Below are 26,729 nucleotides of genomic sequence, written 5' to 3'. Positions count from 1 at the left end.
GGATGAAGGATGAGAAACAACAACAGAAAGCCCCAAGGCTCTGCAAAATAATTAGGGCTGCCCCAGGGAAATCAGCCCGAGAGGAGGCAAGAAACCCTCTCCCTTCCCACCTCCTTTGGGACACACGCACATTTACTCTCCTTGCCGGCAGGCTCGCCAGTCCGCCTCCTCCTTTCCTAACACGTGCTCTCCGGAACCCTTACTCCCGGGATATCCCACCCCCTAGAGGGCTGGGCTCAGGAGCCGAACGGACCAATCGGCACGCGCTTTACAGCGTCGTGGCTCGACAACGTTGAGCCGCCCAATCGAAAGGGTCTTACCGCCCGTTTCCCGGAGCCACGCCCCCTCATCGCCGTGCCCCCGCCCGCCGGTCTCTTCCCTCCTCCTCCCGTTCGCCCCTCCCCCGCTGCTCCCGAGCGGAGCCTGCGAGACGGAGAAACTGGGGCAGAAGTGAAGATGGCGGCGGCGGTGCTGGTGGCGGCGGCGGCTTCTCGCCAGTGACGCGCGGTGTGGGCTCTTCTTTCTCCCCACCTTTTGTGGTCCGGACCCCGTCCGCCGCCGGGACCGTACCGTCCCCGCAGCCCGCAGCCCGTAGCCTGTCCCTTTCCTCCCTCCCCAGTCGCTTCCTCTCCCGACGCCCGGCCGCCGCTGGCGGCGGCGAGCCCCGGGTGCCGACCGCCAGTTTCTCGCTCCGCACTGTCGCCGAGGGGAGCGGGTAGCGTGGTGATTTGCCCTCCTGCCCGCCCCGCCGGGCTGCGGACACACGCCCGGCAGGGAGGCGGCGGCGGCGGCGGCCCCTGCGCATTTGCTTTCCTCCATTTGAGGACTGGGAGGCGGCGGCGGCGGCTGTGGATTTAGGGGAGGGGAAGGGGATTGGGGGGGGCGGGCGAAAGCGGGAGGGGGCAGTCCTCGGAAGGAGGACGAGAAGGAAAGCACCATGACGTCCATCCATTTCGTGGTTCACCCGCTGCCGGGCACCGAGGACCAGCTCAATGACAGGTAATAGGGCCGGCGGGTCGGCGGGCGGGCGGGCGGGGGGAGGGGCGCCCTTCCCCCTCTCCCCTCCCCCACGGGGCCGCGCTGGAGCGGGCGCCTGTATTTCAGCGCGGGCAGTCTTGCTGGGGTGGGGGTCCTTATTGCCCCCAGCTAGGCCCATCCGTGCCAAACTTCTGGTCCCAGGGGCTGGGGGCCGCTGCGGGAGCGCAGGGTAGACGGGACCCGCGGTGTAGACGGGCGGGTGCGCTGCAACCCCCTCTCCCCCCTTCCGCGAGGAGCATCGTTGAACTCAACGGAGATGGTGGGGCTCTGGCTCCCGGGGGGCAGGGTGTAATTACCGCTCGGCCCAGGCCGGAGGAATCCATATTAGTCAAAGTTGAATTGAGACAGACAATGCGGATGGGGGATGGTGGAGGTAAAAAGAGAGGGAAGAGGAGAAGCGGGGCAAGGGGCCCCAGGGTAGGCTGGGTCGGACTTGCCCAGGCCCCGGGAGATGTGTCCGGTGGGGTGGTCTGGACCTGCTGGGCCCGTGGATCCCGGGGGAGAGGAGCCGATTCCTGGCAGATCGTGCGCCGGAGAGGGGGTATGGTGGGGGGAGGAAGAAGGAGAGGGAGGAAGCGCCATGATTATTGTTATTATTATTAAATTTGAGCCCCTGCAGTGAGGTTTGCCTGGCCTGGGAGGGGATGAATTCAGGAGGGGGTGGGGAAGTGGATTGGATTCCCTTTGCTCTTTTTCTCCTGAAATGGTGCTGGCTGCTCTTGCCACCAGCCCCTGTGGTGCGAGCTTTTTTGTTTCCTTTTTTATTCTAATGATAGTGTTTTCCTGAGTTGTAATTTGACAGCTGAAAACCGTGCGTAGTGTGTCAAAGGAAAACTCTTATGTTTGCAGTTCAGCAGTGCTGCTTTTCTTAACATGCTGTAAATTTCTGGGTTGGGCTTGCTATGGGTGGAGGAGGAATTATGATTTTTTTATTTTTCATCTTTTATAAGTAGGCTGTTTTGGGTTCCTCCCCTTCCCTCCTCCACTGTTCCTTGCCAGTTTAGGATATTGAATTGCAGGGCTGCATGCTCTCAGAGAACTGAGGTAAAGCAGGACTTTACTGTTGCAAAACAGATTCAAAGGAGGTTGAGGAAGGCCTCCATTAAAGCATGTCTTAGAATCTAGGACTCAGATCTAATGATGGGCAAAATGTTTACAGGCTCAGAAAGTGGGGGCATTTTAAACCTCCCTCTCCCCCCAACACTTTCACTATTCTCTGGTATTTCTTTTGTGTGTAGAAGGCCATCTAGTTCCAAGTTTAGAAGCTGGAAATAATTTTTGCTAAGTGACCGGGTGACTTAAGTTGCATGACGCGATTTGTCATGCGCTTCCCGGAGAGAGGAAGAGGCCTAACTTGCTGCAAGATATTGGCCTCTGCCTCAGTATATCTACACACCTCAGGTGGGGCAGCTTTTAAATCCGGAGCTGGTGGTTTAGTTTTTGGCACTGCGTTTGGATTTGTCTAATCTTTGCTGTAGCCATATTGTATTCAACATGCTTGTGAAACTTTTGAAATACTTTTTGAAAATATTGACAGTTTGGAATTGTATACTGAAATAACTTTTTAAATTATTTAACATTTTGATATTTGGTCTTTACTCTGACTTCATTTCATTAGAGATCTTTTAAAGACATTACCTTAAGTTTTTTGGAAACAGGCTAGTAGTGAAGGACAGCTCTACCGTCATTGATAGAACCATGTGGTAATGCTTGTTGTAAACTTGGAAAATTGCAGCAGGGAGCAGAGAAGAAGAGCATGTTTTCTATATTAGTCTTAACTTTATGTATCAAGAATCCTGACTAGCTTTCTCAATTGACTGCATGCCAAAACCTATTTTGTAGCTGTGTTGGGCACTTTGATTCCTTTTTTTCTTTTTGGAGACAAAGTCTCAAGCTGTCACTCTGGGTAGAGTGCCCTGGCGTCATAGTTCACAGCAACCTCCAACTCATGGGCTCAAGCGATCTTCCTGCCTCAGTTTTTCTATTTTTGGTAGAGATGGGGACTGGATTTTGCTCAGGCTGGTCTCAAACTTGTGAGCTCAAGCTATCCACCTGCCTCGGGCCTCCCAGATTGCTAGGATTAGAGGTGTGGCCTCTTTTTTTTTTTTTTTTTTGGAAAAGGTCTCTGTTGCCTGTGCTAAAGTGCAGTGGCATCTTCATAGCTCCCTGCAGCTTTAAACTCCTTGGCTCAAGTGATCCTCCTGCCTCAGTTTCCTAAGAAGCTGAGACTATAGGTACATGCCCAGCTAAAATTAACTTATTTTTTGTAGAGAGAATCTCTCTTTTTGGTCCCAAACTCCTGGCCTCAAGCAATCAAACCTTCCACCTCAGCCTCCCTAATTTCTTCCTTTCTTTCTTTCTCTTTTTTTTTTTTTTTTTTTTTTAAGACAGAGTCTTACTGTCTCGTCCTGGGTAGAGCGCAACCATGGCATCATAGCTCACAGCAACCTCAAACTCTCGGGCTCAAGGGATCCTCTTGCCTCAGCCTTACAAGTAGCTGGAACTACGGGGCTGGCCACACAACAACGCTTGGGTATTTTTTTTTTTTTTTTTTTGCCATTTGGGCCAGGTCTGATACTTAACTCAGGCTGGTCTGGAACTCCTGGGATTGAGCAATCCACCTGCCTCAGTCCCCCAGAGTGCTAGGATTATAGGTGTGAGCCATTGCGCTGCCACCCCCTCGCCCCCCAATTCTTTTTTTTTTTTTTTTTTTTGAGACAGCCTCAAGCTATAGCCCTGGGTAGAGTGCTGTAGTGTCACAGCTCACAGCAACCTCAAAGTCCTGGGCTTAAGTGATTCTCTTGCCTCAGCCTTCTGAGTCGCTGGGACTACGGGTGCCTGCCACAATGCAAGGCTATTTTTAGGTTGTAGTTCTCATTGTTTGGCAGCCCTGGGCTAGATTCGAGCCCTCCTGCTCTGGTCTATGTGGCTGGCACCTTAGCTGCTTGAGCTACAGGCGCCACTCTAATTCACTTTTTTTTTTAAAAAGCATTTCTTTTGCTTTAGTTATTTGAGAGTTTTTTTTTTTTTTTTTTTTTTTGGTTTTTGGCCGGGGCTAGGTTTGAACCCGCCACCTCTGGCATATGGGACCTGCGCCCTACTCCTTGAGCCACAGGCGCCGCCCGTTATTTGAGAGTTTTATAAGTAATGTACTTTTTATTTATTTTCCTAAGAGACACGGTCTCCTTCAGTCACCACAGCTGGAGTGCAGTGATCCATAGCTCACTGCAACCTCTGACTCCTGGGCTCAAGTGTCTCTTGACTCAGCCTCCCAAGCAGCTAGGACTAGAGACAGATAACCACCATGGAAGGGGTTGGGGTGGGGTCCTGCTGGGTTGCCCAGACTGGTCACAAATTCCTGTCCTCAAGTGAACCTCCAGCCTCCACTTTCCAAAGTACTATGATTACCTGGCATGAGCCACTGAGCCCAAACTTAGTATACCTTTTAAAAAGCTACTTTTTCTATTCCTAATATAGACAATTAGCTTTGTTTTTGATTCTTGTAGCGTCAGTATACGATATTGGAAATATTAAGATTACAGTGAGTTTTGATTATATGAAATAAGAAAAAAGATAGGTGGATCTGAGTCATAATCATACTATGTATGCATCAAAGTGGTAGATAATTGCGGAAAAAAGAGAAAAATGCTGTAGGCAAAATTTTAGGGACTTATGGAGTTACATATTAGCCATAAACATGTCTGGTCTTCTGAGGTTTGTGAAGGCAGAATTTGAGACCCGAAACCCTGAGTTTTGAAGTATTGACTTGTGTTGACTTGTGGCAGGAGCTATTGTGTCTCCTCTTCAAAAGGAAGGATCTGCTTTGCATACCTAGTTGCAAATAGGATCAACCTACTGCTTGAGAAAATTCTGTTTCCAAGAGATTGGTTTTCTGGAACCTTTTAATTAACTATAATAAGCAGCCCAGAATGTATTCTCATCTTCAGATAAAAACCTTATCAAGTTTTAGTAAATTTTGGTAATGGAAAAGACTGCTACTATGGCATAATTTTTTTTTTTTTATGAGTAATGTGTCTATATGAGAGTCACTGAGTAATAAAATGATAGTTTTGATGAAAAGGGTGTAACTAGATATTCTTTATTCTTTACACTAAAAGCAGTGAGATTAGACAAACAGTATGGTACTGTAAGTAAACCACCCAGTTAAAGAAAACTTTTGGTCCTTATAACATCAGTATGTTCTTCAAATAAGTTTTCTTTTTTAAAATACCCACATCCTGTTAAAAGTCAATTTTTTTACCTCTCAACTCTTTCATAAAAAACCAAAAGACAAAACCCAAATATTTTTTTCAGTCTAACAGTCTGATGTCTCAAGCATCTAAAATGTACAAAAAGAAAAACATCTGATTTTTTCCCATAATTTGTGTTTCAGACTTGCTAATAATAGATAATGATGATACATGAGTGAAGTTAATGAATATAGGAGGGGATGGCTAGGATGGAAAGAAGAGGAGAGAAATTCAGACAGCCTAGGATGTTGACTGTGGTTTTCCAGAGTGATTACAAGGTCCCTGGCACAGTTAGTTGCTGGGCCCTCAGCAAATTTGTTATTCATTGAGTTGATTTGAAACTGGTGCTCAGATACATTTTGATTTTCTTTCCAGTGAATTTCTTGAGTTAGTGGTATGTTCTTATTTAAAGTATTGTCTCAGGAAAATAGCAAAAGAATACCAAGAACAGGGTTCTGTATATTGAGGTTGAGGGGAGAGGTGGAAGTGCCTGGTGCTTGTAGCAGTAGTGGAGAACAGTCTTCTCACTAATGAGTTGAAGAAACAGACCCACAGATCTACCAAAAGTTATCCATGGGTACACAGCGAGCTACTGATATACAACTGAGGTCCACATGATGGTCTTCTGACTTTTTTTTTTTTTTTGTGTTAAAATTATTTTTTTATTTTTTATTTTTTTTATTGTTGGGGATTCATTGAGGGTACAATAAGCCAGTTACACTGATTGCAATTGTTAGGTAAAGTCCCTCTTGCAATCATGTCTTGCCCCCATAAAGTGTGACACACACTAAGGCCCCACCCTCCTCCCTCCATCCCTCTTTCTGCTTCCCCCCCCATAAACTTAATTGTCATTAATTGTCCTCATATCAAGATTGAGTACATAGGATTCATGCTTCTCCATTTTTGTGATGCTTTACTAAGAATAATGTCTTCCACTTCCATCCAGGTTAATACGAAGGATGTAAAGTCTCCATTTTTTTTAATAGCTGAATAGTATTCCATGGTATACATATACCACAGCTTGTTAATCCATTCCTGGGTTGGTGGGCATTTAGGCTTTTCCACATTTTGGCAATGGTAAATTGAGCTGCCATAAACAGTCTAGTACAAGTGTCCTTATGATAAAAGGATTTTTTTCCTTCTGGGTAGATGCCCAGTAATGGGATTGCAGGATCGAATGGGAGGTCTAGGTTGAGTGCTTTGAGGTTTCTCCATACTTCCTTCCAGAAAGGTTGTACTAGTTTGCAGTCCCACCAGCAGTGTAAAAGTGTTCCCTTCTCTCCACATCCACGCCAGCATCTGCAGTTTTGAGATTTTGTGATGTGGGCCATTCTCACTGGGGTTAGATGATATCTCAGGGTTGTTTTGATTTGCATTTCTCTAATATATAGAGATGATGTTTTCATATGTTTGTTAGCCATTCGTCTGTCATCTTTAGAGAAAGTTCTATTCATGTCTCTTGCCCATTGATATAAGGGATTATTGGCTTTTTTCATGTGGATTAATTTGAGTTCTCTATAGATCCTGGTTATCAAGCTTTTGTCTGATTGAAAATATGCAAATATCCTTTCCCATTGTGTAGGTTGTCTCTTTGCTTTGGTTATTGTGTCCTTAGCTGTACAGAAGCTTTTCAGTTTAATGAAGTCCCATTTGTTTATTTTTGATATTGTTGCAATTGCCATGGCAGTCTTCTTCATGAAGTCTTCCCCCAGGCCAATATCTTCCAGTGTTTTTCCTATGCTTTCTTTGAGGATTTTTATTGTTTCATGCCTTAAATTTAAGTCCTTTATCCATCTTGAATCAATTTTTGTGAGTGGGGAAAGGTGTGGGTCCAGTTTCAGTCTTTTACATGTAGACATCCAGTTTTCCCAACACCATTTATTGAATAGGGAGTCTTTCCCCCAAGGTAAGTTCTTGTTTGGTTTATCAAAGATTAGGTGGTTGTAAGATGTTAGTTTCATTTCTTCTAAATGTGTTCAATTCGACTTTTTTTTTTTTTTTGTAGAGACAGGGTCTCACTTTATGGCCCTTGGTAGAGTGCCGTGGCCTCACACAGCTCACAGCAACCTCCAACTCCTGGGCTTAAGCGATTCTCTTGCCTCAGCCTCCTGAGTAGCTGGGACTACAGGCGTCCGCCACAACGCCCGGCTATTTCTTTGTTGCAGTTCGGCCGGGGCTGGGTTTGAACCCGCCACCCTCGGTATATGGGGCCGGCGCCTTACCGACTGAGCCACAGGCGCTGCCCGACTTTTTTTTTTTTTTTTTTTAAACTCCTGGTCTCCTTTCCACTCTGACACATGGCTTGTATTCCAGAATATTTCTGCTGTATCAGATATCCCAACCTTAGAGCAGCCACCTGTCTTAGATTTTGATATACTCTTCCCCTCAACTCCTCCCTGTAGCCTTCCAGTTTAATTTGTGCCTGTTAGGGGAGAGGGCTGACCCTCTTAACCATTTCCTAGTAGGTTAGGAAAGGCTTTTTTTAGGGCAGTATTTGGTATGGCATGATAGTGTTGTCCTTGTTCTGAATTACTCACGATGCACGTTAGTTACAATATGAACATGTTGTCATTGTTTGGAATTTTCCTGTGAGCTTTGCCTTTTGGCATTATAATTTTTTATGCAGTTATAAACGGTCTTTTTTTTTGAGACAAAGTCTCACTCTGTTGCCCTTGGTAGAGTCCTGTGGTGTCACAGCTTACAGCAACCTCCAGCTCCTGGGCTTAGGCAATTCTTTTGCCTCAGCCTCCTGAATATCTGGGATTACAGGTGCCCGCCTCAACGCCGGCTATTTTTTGTTGCAGTTTTGGCTGGGGCCGGGTTTGAACCTGCCACCCTTGGCATACGGGACTGGTGCCCTACCCACTGAGCCACAGGAGATTGTCATAACAAAAAGGTTTTTCTCTAAGTAGTTTTCCCTTCGAGTACTGTAACACAAGGTGATACAGTATGTATACACTGGAGCTTGAAACTGTGCTTGTAGGCAAGTCATTTAACTTTTTAGAATCTTCCACTTTGATCTCTAAATTAGGTCAGGAAAGAAAAGCTGAGATAGTGAATGGGAAAACACAAATATTATAATGTGGGTTTTATGGAAAATATGAAGAGATGGTTACTTTTACCTGTTTTTAATATGTTGTTAGCTTTCCAAATAACAAAACAGGAACTTAAAGAAATTGCCTTAGAATATGCTCAGCGTTGAGTGTAGAATCCTGACTTATAGTCCGAGATTAGTGGTTCTCAGATGAAGGCCATTCCCTCCCCACCCCAAGGGATATTCCACAGTGTCAGAGACATTTTTTCATTGTCACAAATGGCTATTGCTACTGGGTTCTAGTGGATGGAGGCCAAAGGTGCTGCTGAACCTCCTGTAAGGCACAAGAATAGTCTCCACAATGATTAATTATGTGGTACAAAATATCAGTTGTGCTGAGGTTGAGAACTCTGTTCTGGATTATCTTTAGTGCATATGTATAGTTGTGAAAATAAATGGAGACAAATTTTATGAAGAACAGTTCAAGCACTGTAAGTTCTTCAGTTAATCTTAAAACATGACTCTTCAGGTGGGGCATGGTGGCTTACAGTTGTAATCCCACTACTCTTGGAAGGATTACTTGAGCTCAGGAATTCGAGATCAGCCTGAAGAAGAGCAAGACCCTGTTTCTACTAAAAATAGAAAAATTAGTCTGGCGTCATAGTGCCTACTTGTAGTTCGAGCTATTTGGGAGACTGAGGCAGGAGGATTGCTTGAGCCCAGGAGTTTGAGGTTGCTGTGAGCTAGGTTGATGCCGCAGCACTCTAGCTTGGGGCAACAGAATGAGACTCTCTCTCCCCTCCACAACCCCCCCCAACTAAAAAAATTTAAGTTCATCTGTAATAGTCACATTTTTGGTGCTCTGTAGCCTCATGTAGCTACTCTGTACCATATTGGACAGTGTGGATAGAACAGTGCCATCATCACTAAAAGTTATCTTGGGTAGCCTTGACATAGAAAGTACATTTTTTGCGCAGGGCATGGCATTTACTAAATGCTCATTATATTTATTAGGAACTGTTGGGTTTTAAAGACCCAGGCATATCTTCTTTCTCTCAGTAGGAGTCAGAAAAATATGCCAGAGATTATGCGGAGCTGAACAAAGATTGTGCTGGGCAGAGGTTATAGTAGTTGAAAGCTGCCTGAAAAAATGTGTTCTGCACCAAAAACAAAAAGAGAAAAGAAAAACCCAAACATAAAGCCCCCAAGTGTTAGGCAGTGTGGGATGGAGCATGGCATCTCTAAATCAGTGGGAAATTTCACTATTTAATTATGGTGATCGTTACCTAAAAACAATACTAGATACTCTGTATTAAAACAGTCTAACTTAACTAAAATGATTAAATGAAATTGTTTAAGGAAGTTAAGATTAAAACAGGGTATAAAGTAGCCAAATAAAAAATGGAAAATCAAAACAGACAAAGACAGAGCAGTTTGAAGAAGTCCATGAACAAATAATCATAGACCTAGAAGTAAAAAAACAGATATTTGTGAAGAAAATTACATAGTACACAGAAGTACAACTAGAAATAATGGGATGAAATTAGGAAAGTTCGGAATTTTTTCTCTGACAGGTTATTTAGGAAATAATCTCTAACAAAAAGTTCAGTCACTGAAGACTGTCAAATTACAGTTAACTAGAGCTTACGGAGTATTTTGAAAGGAGCCATTTTATGTTTCTTTCCCCTGATTCACACATCTAATTAAGATAAAAAACTCCCATTGTCATCTGCATTTCTGTCTTTGGGGTTTTTTTTTTTTTTTTTCTTTAATCTACCCAAGACAGTACTTCATGTATTTCTGTCATTTTGACATAGGAAAACAGCCTCCTTTTTTTTCCTGGCTCATATGATTATGGATTATTGATTTATTTTTGTAATTGATTTTTAAGTTTTCCCCTGAATATTATTTTTAAGCTTTTTATTTTGGAGCATTTCAAGCATATACAAAAGTAGGCAGAATAATATGAACAACTGTATACCCGTTGCTCAGTCACTACAGTTAAACAGCTCACTGCAAATCTGATGTCACCCCTCCTCCGTTTATTCTCTACCATCAGATAAATTTAATTGATGTATCTTCACTATGTATCTCAAAGATGAAGCCTTAAAGAACCCTCTAAAATACGTATTAAAATTCAGTCTGATCACATTTTTCTGTTGTCTCATAAATGCTTGTTTTCGATTGACAGTTTTGATAATTTTACTTAATGAAGCTAATGAAGTTCTAATATGTTAAACAACTTGACATTGATAGAATAAAAGAAACTTGTTTGGATTGTAACCTTAGAAGAAGGGGATAGGATCATACTGTAAATCTTAAGGTTTCTTAACCCCCTTGAACAGTATTTTTCAATCTTTTTTGTCTCATGGCACACTTGAACCTATAGTTAAACTTCCACAGCATACATAAATTAGGTTGATCAAAAAAAAAAAAAGAGTAAAAAAATATATTTACTGTGCTTTGAACTTCTTTCGAAAATAATTTAATTAATGATCTTTAAAATTTTTCATGGCACACCTAAAATTCTCTCATGGCACACTAGTGTGCAGCCACTGGTTAAACATCGCTATTCTAGTATGATAGTATTTTATCAGCCACCATTTGTTATGGTTATGTAATGATGGTAGGAAAGGATTTTGAAATTAGGGTTTTGTATGGGAGGACATGGAGAAATAATACTAAGCCATGTGAAAAGTTTGCAACATTATTCTAAGTTTATATATAGAGGTGAGAATATTAGTCATTTGAACTTGGCTATAAGAAATAATTCTCTAATGATCATATTTCATCTTATTTTCCTGATACAATCTGTATAGTGATTATAAGCTCCTTCAAAATGAGAAATAAGATAAATTCTTAGATAACTATGCTTTGTAACATTTTTGTTTTTGTCTGGATATTAAATAAAATGCTAGCATTTAATGTTATTGCACTTGAAAATACACAATTTATCTTACTTGCAAAGCAAAAGTACTGCTGTTTGTTCAGTTTCTGATAGTATCATTCACCTTAATAGAATGTTTTCACCTTTACCCTTATTTTCATATTTATTGAGTTAGGCTTTATAGACAATAAAATTCACCCATTTTGTGTGCAGTTTAAGTTTTTAACAAATGTGTATCGTTGTGTAACCACAATGATATGTAACCAACCATGATAGTCAAGATAAAGAACACTTTTATCACCCAAAGTTACCTGGTGTCTCTTTGTATTTACAGTCCCTTCCCCCTATATCCTGTACCTGGTAAGCACTTTTGTGCTTTTGCTGATGGTAATTTTGCCTGTGGCGCCTGTGGCTCAGTGAGTAGGGCGCTGGCCCCATATGCCGAGGGTGGCGGGTTCAAACCCAGCCCCGGCCAAACTGCAACAAAAAAATAGCCGGGCGTTGTGGCGCGCGCCTGTAGTCCCAGCTGCTCTGCAGGCTAAGGCAAGAGAATCACATAAGCCCAACAGTTAGAGGTTGCTGTGAGCCGTGTGACACCACGGCACCCTACCTGAGGGCGGTACAGTGAGACTCTGTCTCTACAAAAAAAAAAAGAATTTTATAGAAATGGAATTATGTGTTTGGTTTCTTTCACTTAGCACAATCTTCTTGTTCTGGATCTATGTTGTAGCATATAATAGTTTCTTTTATATTAATTTTGGGTACTAGTATTTTGTTGTATGGATATACACAATTTGTAAATCTGTTACCTAGCTTATGTGAATTTAGATTGCTTTCTGCTTCTGGCTATTTTCTACTCTTTGTTTTTTTTTTTTTTTTTTTTTTTAAGAAATTCCTTGTTATGTGAAGGGTGGGCATGGTGGCTCACACCTGTACTCCCAGCATTTTGGGAGGTCCAGGTGGGAAGATTGCCAGGAGATTGAGACAACCTGGACAACATGGCGGGACTCCATCTCTAAAAAAACCCAAACCAACAACAAAAGAAATTCCTTGTTATAAAAATAAATTCTAATAGAAAATCAGGAAAATGCAGACTTTGAAATAAAAGTTTAATGTTATCAATATTAGCATTTTGGTGATTCTTTAGTCTTTACTGTTTTATACATGGATTTTTATATATAGTTATGATTTTATATACTTGAAATTTTTCTTGACTTTGTTATAATATTTTTCTTTCTTTTTTGGGGGGTGGGGCTAGCAGAGTTTCAGTTTGTCGCCCTCGGTAGAGTGCTGTGGCATCATAGCTCACAGGAACTTCAAATTCTTGGGTTCAAGCAATTCTCTTGTCTCAGCCTCCCAAGTAGCTGGGACTATAGGTGCCTGCCACAATACCCAGCTACCTTTTTTTTTTTTTTTTTTTTTTTAGGTGGGGCATCCTCACAAGCCTATGAGCTCAGGCGACCCACCTGCCTCGGCCTCCCAGAATGCTAGGATTACAGGTGTGATGAGCCACTGTACCTGGCAAAAATTTACATTTTTCTTGACAGCAAATTTTTGTGTTAATTAAAAAACATATATAAGTATATGTAAAGAGATTATATTTTAGAATCCCATTAATTGTAATAGACATAATCTAGATTGCTAGATGAGTGTCCAGTCTACAAAGCACTGTAATGAATAAATCAATAGATAGATTTTTATTTTCTTCTCCATTTTTGAGGTAAAGGAGAAAAAGTGTTGAGCACCTGCTATTTCAAGAAATTGGCTTTGCTCCAGCATGACTGCTCTTCCAGAATTCAGGGATTCAGGTCTTCACCTGAACTCAGATACCAAGTCTGCCTCACAGACAACCTAGAACTCTAGAGATGCCCTTGCCTGAGTGGCTCCAAGACTCTACTGAGGGGCATCATCAAAATTCATTTGGGTGTTTTTCTGTGGCAGCCTGCTTGCTGTGATCTGAGAAAAAGAAGATGATGGGTTTTTATGAGCTTTAAGAAAACCTACATTTGAGATTAGGAAGTTAATTTTGTAGAGAAAGCTAAGAAAGAGACAATATGGTAGGGTTATTTTAATTTCTAAATGATGAAAACAAAGGTTTTATATGAAAGGCTTTGGGGAGAGGAGTATTGAGTTTTCATAGTTGATTGTATCTATTCTATCATAGTAGTGACTTTATTTCTTGTCCCAAACTAATTTGAACTTGTCCAGTGGTTGCTCATCACCTGTATCTGGAAACTTTGCTTTAAATCTTTAAAAGAAGCAGCTCCAATCAAGTGATTTTTATTAAATTTTGGACAAGACTACTTTAAACATTCGTTGTCTAAATATGGTTCTATTTCTAGTGGTGGTTAAACTTGTCTTTACCTCCAAGAAATCCAGTGATGTTTTCTATGTGTAATTGTTTTTTTCTGCTAGTGAGGTGTTCTGCTTGTTATATGTAGATTACAGAGTAATTGAGGGGTGGGAGTACTTTGGTGCTGTGGATAGTAGGACCTTTTGTTTCTGTAGTTGTTCTTTGGGGGAATTATAGGAACTCCTGTTTTCTTTGTTTTTTTTTTTTTGGTCTCTTACGGTTGCCAGCGGGAGGTTGAGTCCAAACTGCTGCTACATGAAATGATTTCCTGGTAGGATTCTATCACTGCCTAGGAGATGTAGAAACAGGAAGGAGCAATTTCTGTAGTGGAGGTTGGCAGACCATGGCCTGCAGGTAGGAGATGACATGTAGGCTGATTTTGTTGGCAGCTGTTCATCTTTTTGCCACTCCTGAGAACTGAGAGATACTGAAGAGAGTACATAAAATACTTTGAATCCGGAGACAGGACTTAGTACTATATGTGGCCAGCAGCCACCCCATACCAACCCAGATTGTTTCTAGTTCCATAAAACTCTGTTGGGTGCTGGGACTCTAGGGAAGTTAGTATTTTCTCTAGGGTCACTAAACTCCTCGCAGGTCTCTTTTGGAGTGTAAAAAGCTATTTCAGTTGACAATGAAGATTCAGTCTTCCTTTGGTAAATTCTAGGACTTTTTTTTTTGAAGTGTAAGGTTTTTCTGACAATCATTGACATTTTGTAAGAGTAACATGACCTAACCAAATTGTGGTAAAATCATCTGTTGTGGTCTTTACCAGTTAAGAGAATCCTTGATTTAAGGCAGTGGTTTTCAACCTGTGGGTCACGACCCCTTTGAGGGTTGAACAACCCTTTCACAGGAGTTGCCCAAGACCATCCTGCATATCAGATACTTAAATTACGATTCGTAACAGTAGCAAAATTACAGTTATGAAGTAGCAAAGAAAATAATTTTACGATTGGGGGTCACCACAACATGAGGAACTGTATTAAAGGGTTGCGGCATTAGGAAGTTTGAGAACCACTGATTTAAGGAGCACTAGAGCTTGAAGACCACTGTGTGTGTAAAGGGCTCTTCTCACTTTTATTTGTCTTAAAATTAATTGATGACAGCAAATAGGGCCATACTTGCCAGTTCCTGATGGCCCCCAGAGTGCCTTTTCCCCATGGACTACAGGTTCTGTAGTGTTTGGGAGGAGAATATTTTCCTACTCTTTGTTTTATGTGTGTTGGATAAAACCCAAATGCAAGAAAATGCAAATCATAGAGGGGCCCCATGTGTCCATCACTCAGCTTAACCCAATGATAGCATCGTAGTTCTGCCAGATATTTTTGGCATCTTTGTTGAAGTACTAGACATGAAATATTTCCCCATATGGATTTTTGAAAGTTGTTTATTTGTCCTAAGATAACATAGATTAGAAGACACAGATTTAAAGAAAACTTGTTACTGGCTGGGCATGGTGGCTCATGTAATCCTAGCACTGTGGGAGGCTGAGGCAGGTAGATTGCTTGAGCTCAGGAGTTCTAGACCAGACTCAGGAAGAGTTGAGTGAGAACCCTTCTCTGCTAAAAGTAGAAAAACTGAGGCAAGAGGATCTCTTGAACTTAAGATTTTAAGGTTACTGTGAGCTATGATGATGCCATGAACTCTACTCAGGGTGACAGTGAGACTGTCTCAAAGAAAAGAAAACTTGTTGGGTGGTGCTTGTGGCTCAGTGAGTAGGGCGCCGGCCCCATATGCCGAGGGTGGCGGGTTCAAACCCAGCCCTGGCTGAACTGCAACCAAAAGATAGCCGGGCGTTGTGGCAGGTGCCTGTAGTCCCAGCTGCTTGGGAGGCTGAGGCAGGAGAATCGCGGAAGCCCAAGAGCTAGAGGTTGCTGTGAGTCCTGTGTACATCATGGCACTCTACTGAAGGCGGTAAGGTGAGACTCTGTCTCTACAAAAAAAAAAAAAAAAAAGAAAACTTGTTACTTGTTATTTTTTTCTTTTTGCTAGAGCCAAAGAGCAGAAACTTGGTACTTTTAGACCTGGTTTGTTTAAGTTGATGAGATTAACTTTTAGTCAGTATTTGATAAGATAGATAGTAGATAGAAAATAAACTGGAGTAAGCAAGATCAGCAATTTGTTTTTCTGTCCGACAGTAACTGGCTATGTCATGACCATATTATGATCTTGAATAAATATAACTCATTTGTAAAATGAGAGAGTTAGGCTAGATAATAGTTTTTTTCTTTTTAACTTTTTTTTTTCCTTGGGACAAGAGCCTTGCTGTGTTGCCTAGAGTGGCCTCAAACTCCTGAGCTCAAATGATCCTACTGCCTCAGCCTCCCCAGTAGCTAGGACTACGTGCACCTGCCACTGTCTAAATTTTTAAAAACTGTTTCTGTGCTCTTGGTGATTGTGGTGGGGAAAAGGGTTTTTGTGTTTTACAGTGGCTCACAGGGAGAAAGAACTGAGTCTGTGGTTATCCATTACTACTTCTTAATTCTGTTGATGAATGGAAAAAGGTGAACAAAAGGAATGGGAAAAGAGTTCATTTTTTACACAGTTCAATAAATATTTTGCCAACTAGATTGTATGCATTGAGAAACAGATAATTGGCCTCCATCCTCATGGAGCTTTCAGTTTAATAGGGAGACAGACATGTAAGTAAAGAATTAAGTGCTAACATAATACAAATGGTAGAGAAGAAGGATCTAATGGTTGAACTTGGTTGCTTAGGAAGGACTTTGAACACAGGGTTGTAGTGTGTGGAGACTGGTTCATTCATCCTCTTCTTCAGTTCTCTTGAGTCTGCTAAGTTTTGATTTATGGGCATGGAAGGAGGGGAGATGGGAAACTTAAGCTTCTGGGGAATCTGTTCACTCATTGTGCATAGCCTAGGATTGACCTTGTGACCTCCTTAAATTCTGCAAGTGCAGAGATACCTAAGAATGAGACTAAGTATCTGACTCTTTCATTGTCATTGTCTTTGTTTAAAATACTTAATTTCATATAGTACGCTGCCAGTAAATATTTTAAGATCATTTATGGTTATATATAAATACATACTTAATTGTTTTATTTTTATTTTTTTAATTTCAGAATGTTTAGGGGGTACACTTTTTTTGAGACAGAGTCTCACTTTAGAGTGCCTAGAGTGCTGTGATGTCATAGCTCACCAGCAACCTCAAACTCTTGGGCTCGAGCGATTCTCTTGCCTCAGACTCCCAGTAGCTGGGACTGACTACAGGTGCTTGCCACAACCCCTGGCTATTTTTTAGAGATGGGGGTTTCACTCTTGCTCAGGCTGGTCTCGAACTCCTGAGCTCAAGCAGTCCACCAGTCACCCAGATAGTGTACACTGTACCCAAATAGGTGTGAATTTACCCATCCTCTCTTCCTTCTCCCTCCCGATACTTGTTGCTCTGTGTATTGATTAGGCTATAATAGATACTATCTTGTAAATTGATACTGCTGAATAGAAAGTCATCTTTGAGATGTTCTCCAAAATGTTATGGTGAAAGGATTTTAAGATTTTATTTAAAAAAAAAAAAGATTTTATTTTATAGCTGAGGAAATTGAAGGCTGGGGTGTTTAGATCTGACACTAACTCAGCTTTATTGCTTTCCTGTGTAAAGGTAGAGAAAGTTACTTGTTTTTCTGATACACATATTAGTATGTGTGTGCATATAAATGTTATATATTCGTATAAAAACACTGTGTTTGGGCATGTACAGAGTGCTAAAAAATGTACATACACTTTAAGAAAGGATAAAAGTGTATGAAAATTGTAATATTCAGCTGGGCACGGTGTTTCATGCATGTTATCCCAGTGCTCTAGGTGGCCGAGGTGGGAGGATCTCTTGAGCTCAGGAATTCGACACCAGCCTGAGTAAGAGCAAGACCCCATCTCTACTAAAAATAGAAAAATTAGCTGACCATCATGATGGGTGCCTGTAGTCCCAGCTACTTGGGATGCTAAGGCAAGAGGATCACTTGAGTCCAAGAGTTTGACGTTGCTGTGAGCTGGGCTGACTCCATGACACTGTAGTCTGGACAAGAGTGAGACTTGGTCTCAAAAAAAAGAAATTTGTGGTGTTTTATTTCCGTATGTTTCATCTATTTGAGATGTCTTCTTACTAAAAATTGTAATCAATTACAAATGATGGGAAAGCCTACTGAACTACTATTCTTTGTGGTATCCCTAAATAATTTATTAAACATTCTCATTGTGGGTGCAGTGCCTTTCTTTACACTTACCTTTCCTTCAGTTTGAGTTTGTGAGTGCTGTGTATATGGGAGAGCTGGGAGGTGACCTTTTTGATATATTAGTGCATATTTTAACTAAATTAGACCTTTAAAAGTAAGCCAAAAATACTTACCTAGTAGGGGAGATACAATGATCACAAAAGTAATCATATTTTAACAAAAACTAGTTCTAATCTTTAGAATGAAGAACGAATCAAGTATTTTTTTTGATATAATAGTCCTAATAACATTGAATGATAGCACATTATAATTTCACTAGACTTTTCCCCCTCCTGTTTGTATTTAATGTGGGAGGTGTCCCTAAAATGATGATCTTTGACTTGGGGGGGGGTGTGTGTATTTGGTAAGATTGATTTTTATTTTTTGGTTTTTCCAGCATTCTCTTACAAACATTTTCAACCATGCAGACAAATTTGAGAGAATGAACATATATTACCTGGTTATATACCTTCTAGATCCAGTAGTTGTTAACATTTTGCCATATTTGCAAAATATGTGTGTATATATGAAAATAACTTTGTTGAGCTATTTGAAAGTTACGGTTATTCTGATACTTCATCTTTAAATATATGTACTTGTATCTCCTAAATATGAACCTTATTCTGTACAACAACTGTACCATTATCACAACTGTACCATTATCACATCTTAAAAAATTAATAAATTCTCTAATATCATCCAGTAGTCAGTGTACAGTCACTTTTCTCCATCTGTCCTCAAAATGTCTGTACATAATAGTGTGGTTTTTCAAATCAGAATTCAGTCAAGGTTCATGCATTGCTTTTGGTTTCATTTGAATTTTATCATGGAATCATTTTGGCAGAAATATTTCTTGTTTTTCTAAGGGTCACATGTAATGATTTAATATTCAGATCATTCCATTTTCAAAACAGAATTGTGTTTTCAATTTTCGTTTAACTTTTAATTGGTATATATGTGGTATTTTCATTTTTCAGTGGTATATATACATGTTTTGATGAATTTCCCCATATTGCTTTCCGTACACCTTATAAAATCTTGAATCTTTTGCAAGGTTTCCTATTTCGTTTCCCAATTATTTATTTAGACAGAGCTTCAAGCTGTTGCCCTGGGTAGAGTGCTGTAGTGTCACAGCTCACAGCAACCTCCAACTCTTGGGCTTAAGCAATTCTCTTGCCTCAGCCTCCCAAGTAGTTGGGACTACAGGTGCCCGCCACAACACCTGGCTATTTTTTGGTTGTAGTTGTCATTGTTGTTTGGCCGGCCCGGGCTGTATTTGAACCCACCAGCTCTGGTGTATGTGGCTGGTGCCCTAGCTGTGAGCTATAGGTGCTGAGCCCATTTTTTTTTTTTTTTTGGATACAAAGTTTCACTTTGTCACCCTTGGTAGAGTGCAGTGGCCTCATATCTCATAGCAACTTCAAACTCTTGGGCTCAAGTTATTCTCTTACCTCAGCCTCCCAAGTAACTGGGACAACAGGTGCCGCCGCCACCGCTCCCCCCCCTCCCCCCCAACACCCAGCTATTTTCAGATCTCACTCTTGGCTCAGGCTGGTCTTGAACTCCTGAAAATCTACTGGCCTCTGCCTCTGGAGTGCTGGGATTTGCATTGGGCTACGTTGTCTCCCAGCCCTTTATTTTCCAGCGTTTCGCATTGGGCTACATTGTATTGTCAGATAACATCTTATGATTAGTGATGGCTTGACTTCAAACCATGTGGCAGTGATAAGCTAGGTTGTGCACTTGTTAGACTTGCAGGGATGTTGGAGACCATTTTTCTATGAAATTAATGGTTGGTGAAGGTTTCAGCCTTGTCAGCTTTTGTTGCCTTATGCAGTCTTTTGACTTCAGAGATGAGGAAATGAGAACATATTCTGTCAGTGTATTTTACCAGGTGTGATTGTTGAGAGTTGACCTATCGGGGTTGTATTAGTTATTAGGGTGTATAAAAGTGATTTTTGTTGATGTTACATAAGGATTGGCTTTTATTTTAGGCAAGGATTTACAATTTGAATGAGTCTGTGGTTATATAAATTTGTAAATAAGTATTTACAATAAATGTTTAAGGAGGCTCACAAATATAGATTAATAGAAAGTTTTATTTTTTAAATGTAGCATAATTAAGGAAGCTGGTAAGGGAGTTATAAAGGTGAAGCATATACTAGTGGAGGCAGAGCCAAAGGAAATGTTGAGAATCTCTGGTTATGATCCTAATTTTTTGAGAAGCAAGTCTTTTTTTTTTTTTGGAGACGGAGTCTTCCTTTTGTTGCCCAGGCTGTGGCCTCAGCCTGGCTCGCAGTAACCTCAAACTCCTAAACGCAAGCATTCTTCCTGCTTGCCATCCCAGGAGTGCTGGCCTTACAGGCATGAGCCACCATGCTCGACCTGAGAAACAAGTCTTAAGGCTAGTCTGTCTTTGTGGGGAGAATAATTAGACCCTACCTCTTGTTGGGAGGAGTGTCAAAGAATTTATAGGTTTTTTTCTTTTTTTTAACTACCCATGATCATTAGGAGAGATGATAAACTGATGGCAAACAAAGTATAATTATTCAGAAGAAAGACTTGAGTACCATGAAGGTTTTATTAAAGATTGATACCATGTGTTTGAAAACAGAAACAATAAAGAATTAATATTTATGGCATTGGACATCATAATGCAATTTGTGGAATGTAACTATTGATGAACATACTGTTTCCAGAAAGGAGTATTGAGTTTGACATTTGAACAATTTAACATCACAGAAGCACCCTCCCCAGCCCACCCCCCCTCCCCGCCAGGCATCCAAGCAACTAGGTCAGAACCACAAGGGAAGTCAAGGAAGTCAATATAAAAGTGTTTCTTTGACGTCACTGTTATTACTCATATAGTCAGGTGGTTGATTAGGTGCATTGTTTAGAAAATGTGATACATTTGATGTTTCCTGAGACTTAAAGATTGAAATGTGGGCTAATGATTAGTTCTTAGTTATGACTGTGCTCAGACTTTGGGTGTATTTTCTATTAAATAGTATTTTCTTTGAACAAGAACTACTTAGCTTCACCATCCATTTGATTACATAGCTTTAGGACTGAATGTTTTCTTTTCAGAGACACATCTGAAATGACTAGGTTTTATGCTACTGTGTATATTTATTTAATCATTTGCATGCCTGCTGTGTGCCAGGTATTGTACTCGGGGCAGAGTTTATAGTGGTATTCACAAGAAACCCTAATGCCAGTTCCAAAAGGATAGCTCTAAAAACTTTTTGAGTGGGGGCATTATTGTTGAAATAAATGTATAGCTTGCCAGTGTGATTAATATGCAGATGTATGTTTGCATAGAAAACTTATTATTTCATAGCTTTGCCTAAGGGGGTATGTTGATATTTTTTGTGGTCAGTAAGGGGGTATTAGTCATAACATATTATTTTTTTGAGTGTTTTGCAGTTTTCATTAAATGGGATATGTGATGAAGTTGAAGAATCTTTTGTGAAAATGTGAAAAGGAAAAACCCTGTATACATACAGTATCTTTTGTTGTTTTGTCTTTCTGTAATCAAAAGAGATCTTATACCTCTAAGCCTTATTGTTATTGTAAAATGAGAATGAGGGACTAGACAGTTTCTACTCAGGCCTTCTTAGGTCTAACATTCAAAAGGGAAAGAGTGGGTAGAAGTTCTGGATGGGAAAGATGGTAGGAAGTGTCAGTGAAGTGTCAAATTAAGTAGAATCATTTTTTAAATTTTCTGGAAGCCAAGACAAAAAGCAATGGCTAAAAAATTATAGTGCTTAGCTTGTATCACAGGGAAATCTTTTGAAAATCATATTCTGAAATAAATTTCCAGGCAATCATCTACATTATGTAGATATTAAACTCAATGGACAGTGAGTTTATAATTGATACAGAAGTTTTTTTATATGGCTATCTTGAGTACTGGTAAAAATTGAATAGTAAATTAGGCCAGATATAGTGGCTCAGGCCTTTAATCAATCCTAGCATTCTAGGAGGTTTAAGTGGGTGCATCCCTTGAGTTTAGGAGTTCTAGACCAGTCTGAGCAGGAGCAAGACTCTGTCTCTGTTAAAAATAGAAAATAATTAGCTAGGCATTGCAGCAGATGTCTGTAGTCCCAGCTACTCAGGAGGCTGAGACAAGAGGATCACTTGAATTCAGGAGTATGAGGTTGCTATGAGCTGGGCTGATGCCACGGCACTCTAGCTTGGGCCATGGAATGAGACTCTGACTCCAAAAAAAACAAACAAAAAAAGAAATAATAAGTTATTTTGTGGAGGCTCTTCTAGGGAGACTGCCCAGCAGGGGTGGAGAACCTGTGGCCTTAAGGCAGCATGTGGCTTTGTAGGTCCTTAAGTGCAGCTTTTCTATTGAGTCCAGATTTTACAGAACTGGCTGGACGTGCTGGCCCATGCCTGTAATCCTAGCACTCTGGGACTCACAGAGTGAATGGGAGGCTGAAGCAGATGGATCGACTGAGCAAGAGCAAGACCCCATCTCTACAAAGAATAGAAAAAATAGCCAGGCATTGTGGTGTAGTGGGTTCCTATAGTTGCAGCTACTCAGGAGGCTGAGGCAAGGGGATCATTTGAACCCAAGATTTTGAGGTTGCTGTGAACTAAGATACCACAGTACTCTATGATAGAATGAGACTCCAACTCAAAAACAAACACACAAACACATTTTACAGAACAAATCCTTTTATTAACAGGGGTGCAGCAGAGAAAGATGAAACTTTCTTGCCTCTTTGGTACTTAGAAAAGAACAACCTTGAAATCAGAAGGCTGCAGGTTCCCCACCCCAGTAAAGGGTTTGCTGCTCATTTTAAGCATTATTTTTAGCATTGTTATTCCTGTATATGAGACACTGTGTTTTCTTAACATTATCTCATTTAACATTCTGGCAGCACTGTTGGGGAGGAAATTTGAGTTGAAGGAGATTAAGTGTGGTTCCCAAGGCGCACAGCTGTGGAGTAGTGGGTCTCTGAGTCTTTAAGTCACATCAATAGGCTCTGTTGCTGAGGCTCATGGGCAATTTATGTGAACTGAAGTTTTCAGCATTTGTAGATAAAAACAAAATGTCATGGCTCAGCGCCCATAGCTCAGTGGTTAGGACGCTGGCCATATACACGGAGGCAGGTGGGTTCGAATCTAGCCCAGGCCTGCTAAACAACAATGACAACTGCAACAAAAAATAGCTGGGCCTTGTGGCGGGCTCCTACTTGGGAGGCTGAGGCAAGAGAATGACTTAAGCGGAAGAAAAGTTAGAGGTTGCTATGAGCTGTGACGCCACGGCACTCAACCCAGGGTGACAGAGTGAGACTGTCTCAAAAAAACAAAAACAAAATCTCATGGTAAAGGACCATGTTCTAGCTTTTAAAAGCAGTATGTTAACTGTTATCTGTGTCTACATGAATATGTTCTTTAAAATTTCTTTAAAATTTAGGTTCATTTGCAGAGAGGACAGGATCATCTTTTTCTTCCCTCTTACCTGGGTTTGATGGAGGTGAGAAGAGCATGTTATAAAGTGACAGTCTTTATGTTCAGTTTAGGGTTGAAATTAGGACCGTTGTTAATTTCTGAAGCCATTTTGTTGGCACCTATTTATAAAGCTCTTGATTCCCTCTACATGCTAACATACTACAATGCGAGGTGGTGGGTTGGGGATGTGTTAGAAACCATTACCATAGTGACACTGAATTGTTTTTGTCCTTGATGTGTTTAGGTGAGAAAAGTTGAAAAGTTGGTCTCTGGTTTTGTATAGTATTCTAGCATCTTCAGTCAATCCATGCAGTACCTATTATGTACTGCATACCTAAATGTGCAAAAGGTGAAATAGTAGGACTTAGCCTTAAGAATAAGCTTACTGTATATTATTAATACTTGGGAAGATAAAATAGAAACATAAAAGAATAATAGTATCAGAGATAACATTTCAAAGCAGCAAATGATTATGCACTCCCATTGACCCAGCTCCTTAAGAGGCTGAGACAGGAGGAGCATCACTTGAGGCCAGGAGTTTGAGGCTGTGGTGTGCTGTGACCATACCCATGAATAGCCAGTGTACTTCAGTTTGGGCGACATAATGAGACTCTTGTCTCAAAAAGAAAAAGAATAGAATTGACATCGATGAGAAGTTTGATGAGAAGTTCTTTATTTATTTATTTATTTATTTATTTTTTTGTTGCAGTTTGGTCGGGGCTGGGTTTGAACTCGCCACCCTTGGCATATGGGACCAGCGCCCTACTCACTGAGCCATAGGCGCTGCCCGATGAGAAGTTCTTTAGAAGGTCAAAACAGGAATTGCTCAGTGGACTAGGGGGTATCCTAATTATACTTTTTGTAGATAGTTGTTAGGTAACTTGGCTGGAATAATGGTAATTCTGAATATAATTTGAAGAAGTTGAGAGAAGTTGGATTTTGATAGTGCCATGACTTCATATCATTTTTACAGTACGTATGAACTATAGAACAGTTTATCCACGAACTATTGTTATGTTAGGATATTATTTCAAATGTTGTTCAATGCTTGTTTTTTTTTTGTTTTTTTTTTTTTTTAAGACAGAGTTTCACTATATCGCCCTTGGTTAGAGTACTATGGCGTCACAGCTCACAGCAACCTCAAACTCTTGGGCTCAAGCAATTCTCTTGCCTCAGCCTCCTAAGTAGCTGGGATGACAGGGGCTCACCACAACACCTGGCTATTTTTGTGTGGCTATTTTTTGTTGTTGTTGCAGTTGTCATTGTTGTTTAGCAGGCCCTGGCTGGGTTTGAACACACCAGTCTTGGTGTATGTGGCTGGTACTGTACCCACTGTGCTATGGGTGCTGAGCCTCAATGCCTGTTTTCTAATTAATTAATTATTATTTTTTTGAGACAGTTTTTTACCTTGTTGCCCTGGCTGGACTGAAGTGGTGCAGTCATAGCTCGCTGCAGCCTCAAACTTCTGGGCTCAAGTAACCTTCCCATCTCATCCTCCTAAAGTGCTGGGATTATAGGTGTGAGCCCACACGCTGGTAATTCAAAATTTTTTGTTGTAGGAGTGGTGTCTTCCTGTGTTACTCAGGCTGTATGAGCTCCTAGACTTAATCAGTCCTCCTGCCTCGGCCCCCTTTAATGTTTTGGAATCACAGGCATGAGCCACTGTGCCAGACTAGCAGTTCCTTTTCTTTCCTTCAGTCAGAAGTGGTAACTGTAGAAATAGCAGGAGCAGCTGACATGTTGTACCAGGGTCTGTGCTAAATATATTATGTACTGCAGTACCCCATTGGTTCAAATATCTAAGTAAACTTCGCCATAATAGAAGTGAATTTATGTTCTAATTATTATTATTTTTAAGATAAAGTCTCATTTTGTCACTCTAGGATTACAGGTGTGAGCCACCTCACCCTGCCTCTAAATTAATTATTTTTTGTTACATATCGGACTCAACAACCTTTTCTGGTTATTTCAGATCAAAACTCTTGATTTAGTGTAAAAGTCAGGTTTTTAGGTCATGATTGTGGTAAGAGTTTTCTGGGCCGGGTGCTGGTGGCTCATGCCTGTAATCCTAGCACTCTTGGAGGCTGAGGCAGGTGGATTGCCTGAGCTCAGGAGTTCAAGACCAGCCTGAGCAAGAGAGAGACCTTGTCTCTAAAAATAGCCAGGCATTGTGGTGGGCACTGATAGTCCCAGCTACTTGGGAGGCTGAGGCAAGAGAATCATGTAAGCCCAGGAGTTTGAGGTTGCTGTGAGCTGTGACGTAAACAGCACTCTACTGAGGGCAACAAAGTGAGACTCTGTCTCAAAAAAAAAAAAAAAAGTTTTTTCTGGCTTGACTACTTTATAAACTCTGGTATAGTTGAGAAATCTATTACATCAAGAGCTTAGAGACTTGTTGGTTTCAGGTACAACTTGCAGGGAACTCTGCAAACTCAGCAGAAGGGTCAGTTTTTAGAGAAACTTTTGTCTGTGTGTGTTTTATTTGGGTCGTGCTCTATTTCCTGCTTTTCTTCCTCACCCAAATGCGTGTATTCCCTGTGCTCTATAGCTATTTACCCATCTCTTCCAGTCTCCACTGAAGTAGTCTCGATATTATATTCTCATGCCTTCTGTCTTACATGGTATTTTTCTTCCTTTAAAAGCACCTTGGGCTTTTCAGTGGGTTCATGGGAGCTAAGGACCCTTTTCGATGGACTGTCTTTATCTACTTGTTAATGTACACAGTTCAGATTTTTGAGGCACTCTTAGGATTCTTGTTGATATAGTTATCTTTAAAATATTTAGAGGTGTTTAAAGTTACGCATATATTTTAAACACAAATAAATAGAACCTATAATTTTCTATTACTTTCGTAGAAAACACCAAATCACCATGGATTTGGTTGACGGAATGAGTCTGCTTTACCTAAAAAAGGTGGGAGGGTTGATGTAATTTTTTGTTTTTCACTTAGTTAACTGTTTTAGTAACATTTTAAGGAATGATGGGTTCAATTTTAATAGTTTAACATTTTTTTTTAAAAAGCTTGTCTCAGTTTTTGGTATATCATTTTGTTTAGATGAAAGGAAATTTATTTTTTGGTCATACATTGTTATTAGCTAAATAACATATTTTGATTGGGAGTAATTATTATTATTATTATTTTTGAGACAGTTTTATTTTGTTGCCCTCAGTAAAGTGCTGTGGTGTCATAGCTCACAGCAACCTCAAATTCTTGGGCTCAAGTGATTATCCTGCCTCAGCCTCTGGAGTAGCTGGGGCTAATAGGCACCTGCCACGATGCTCAGCTATTTTTTTTTTTAGAAATGGGGTCTTGCTCTTGCTCAGGCTGGTCTCAAATTCCTGAGCTCAGGCATTCTATCTGCCTTGGCTGCCAAAATTGCTAGGATTACAGGTGTGAGCCATGGAATTCTTCAAAAGTTTTGAAGGCAGTGCACCATTGTTTTTCATAGTTTCCAGTATTTCTTTTGA

The 26,729-nt window shown here is 40.8% G+C and overlaps 1 protein-coding gene across 4 annotated transcripts in view; it reads left to right on the top strand.

Moving 5' to 3' along the window:
• Positions 1–445: 445 nt before the first annotated feature.
• UBR5 (ubiquitin protein ligase E3 component n-recognin 5) overlaps positions 446–26,729 on the top strand; it is a 156,916-nt gene continuing 130,632 nt past the window's right edge. For 3 of the 4 annotated variants that reach the window (XM_053558544.1, XM_053558542.1, XM_053558540.1), the window contains exon 1: positions 901–999. In XM_053558544.1, coding sequence (XP_053414519.1) covers positions 938–999 — 62 coding nt within the window. In that variant the 5' untranslated portion in view covers positions 901–937. Of the gene's footprint in view, positions 1,000–26,729 lie in introns of all 4 variants that reach the window. The other variant, XM_053558541.1, reaches the window with a different exon arrangement.

This window comes from Nycticebus coucang, chromosome 13 (assembly GCF_027406575.1).
Source record: "Nycticebus coucang isolate mNycCou1 chromosome 13, mNycCou1.pri, whole genome shotgun sequence".
NCBI lineage: Eukaryota > Metazoa > Chordata > Mammalia > Primates > Lorisidae > Nycticebus > Nycticebus coucang.
The sequence above is the reverse complement of the archived record's forward strand: the minus strand, read 5'-3'. Positions and strand labels throughout refer to the sequence as shown.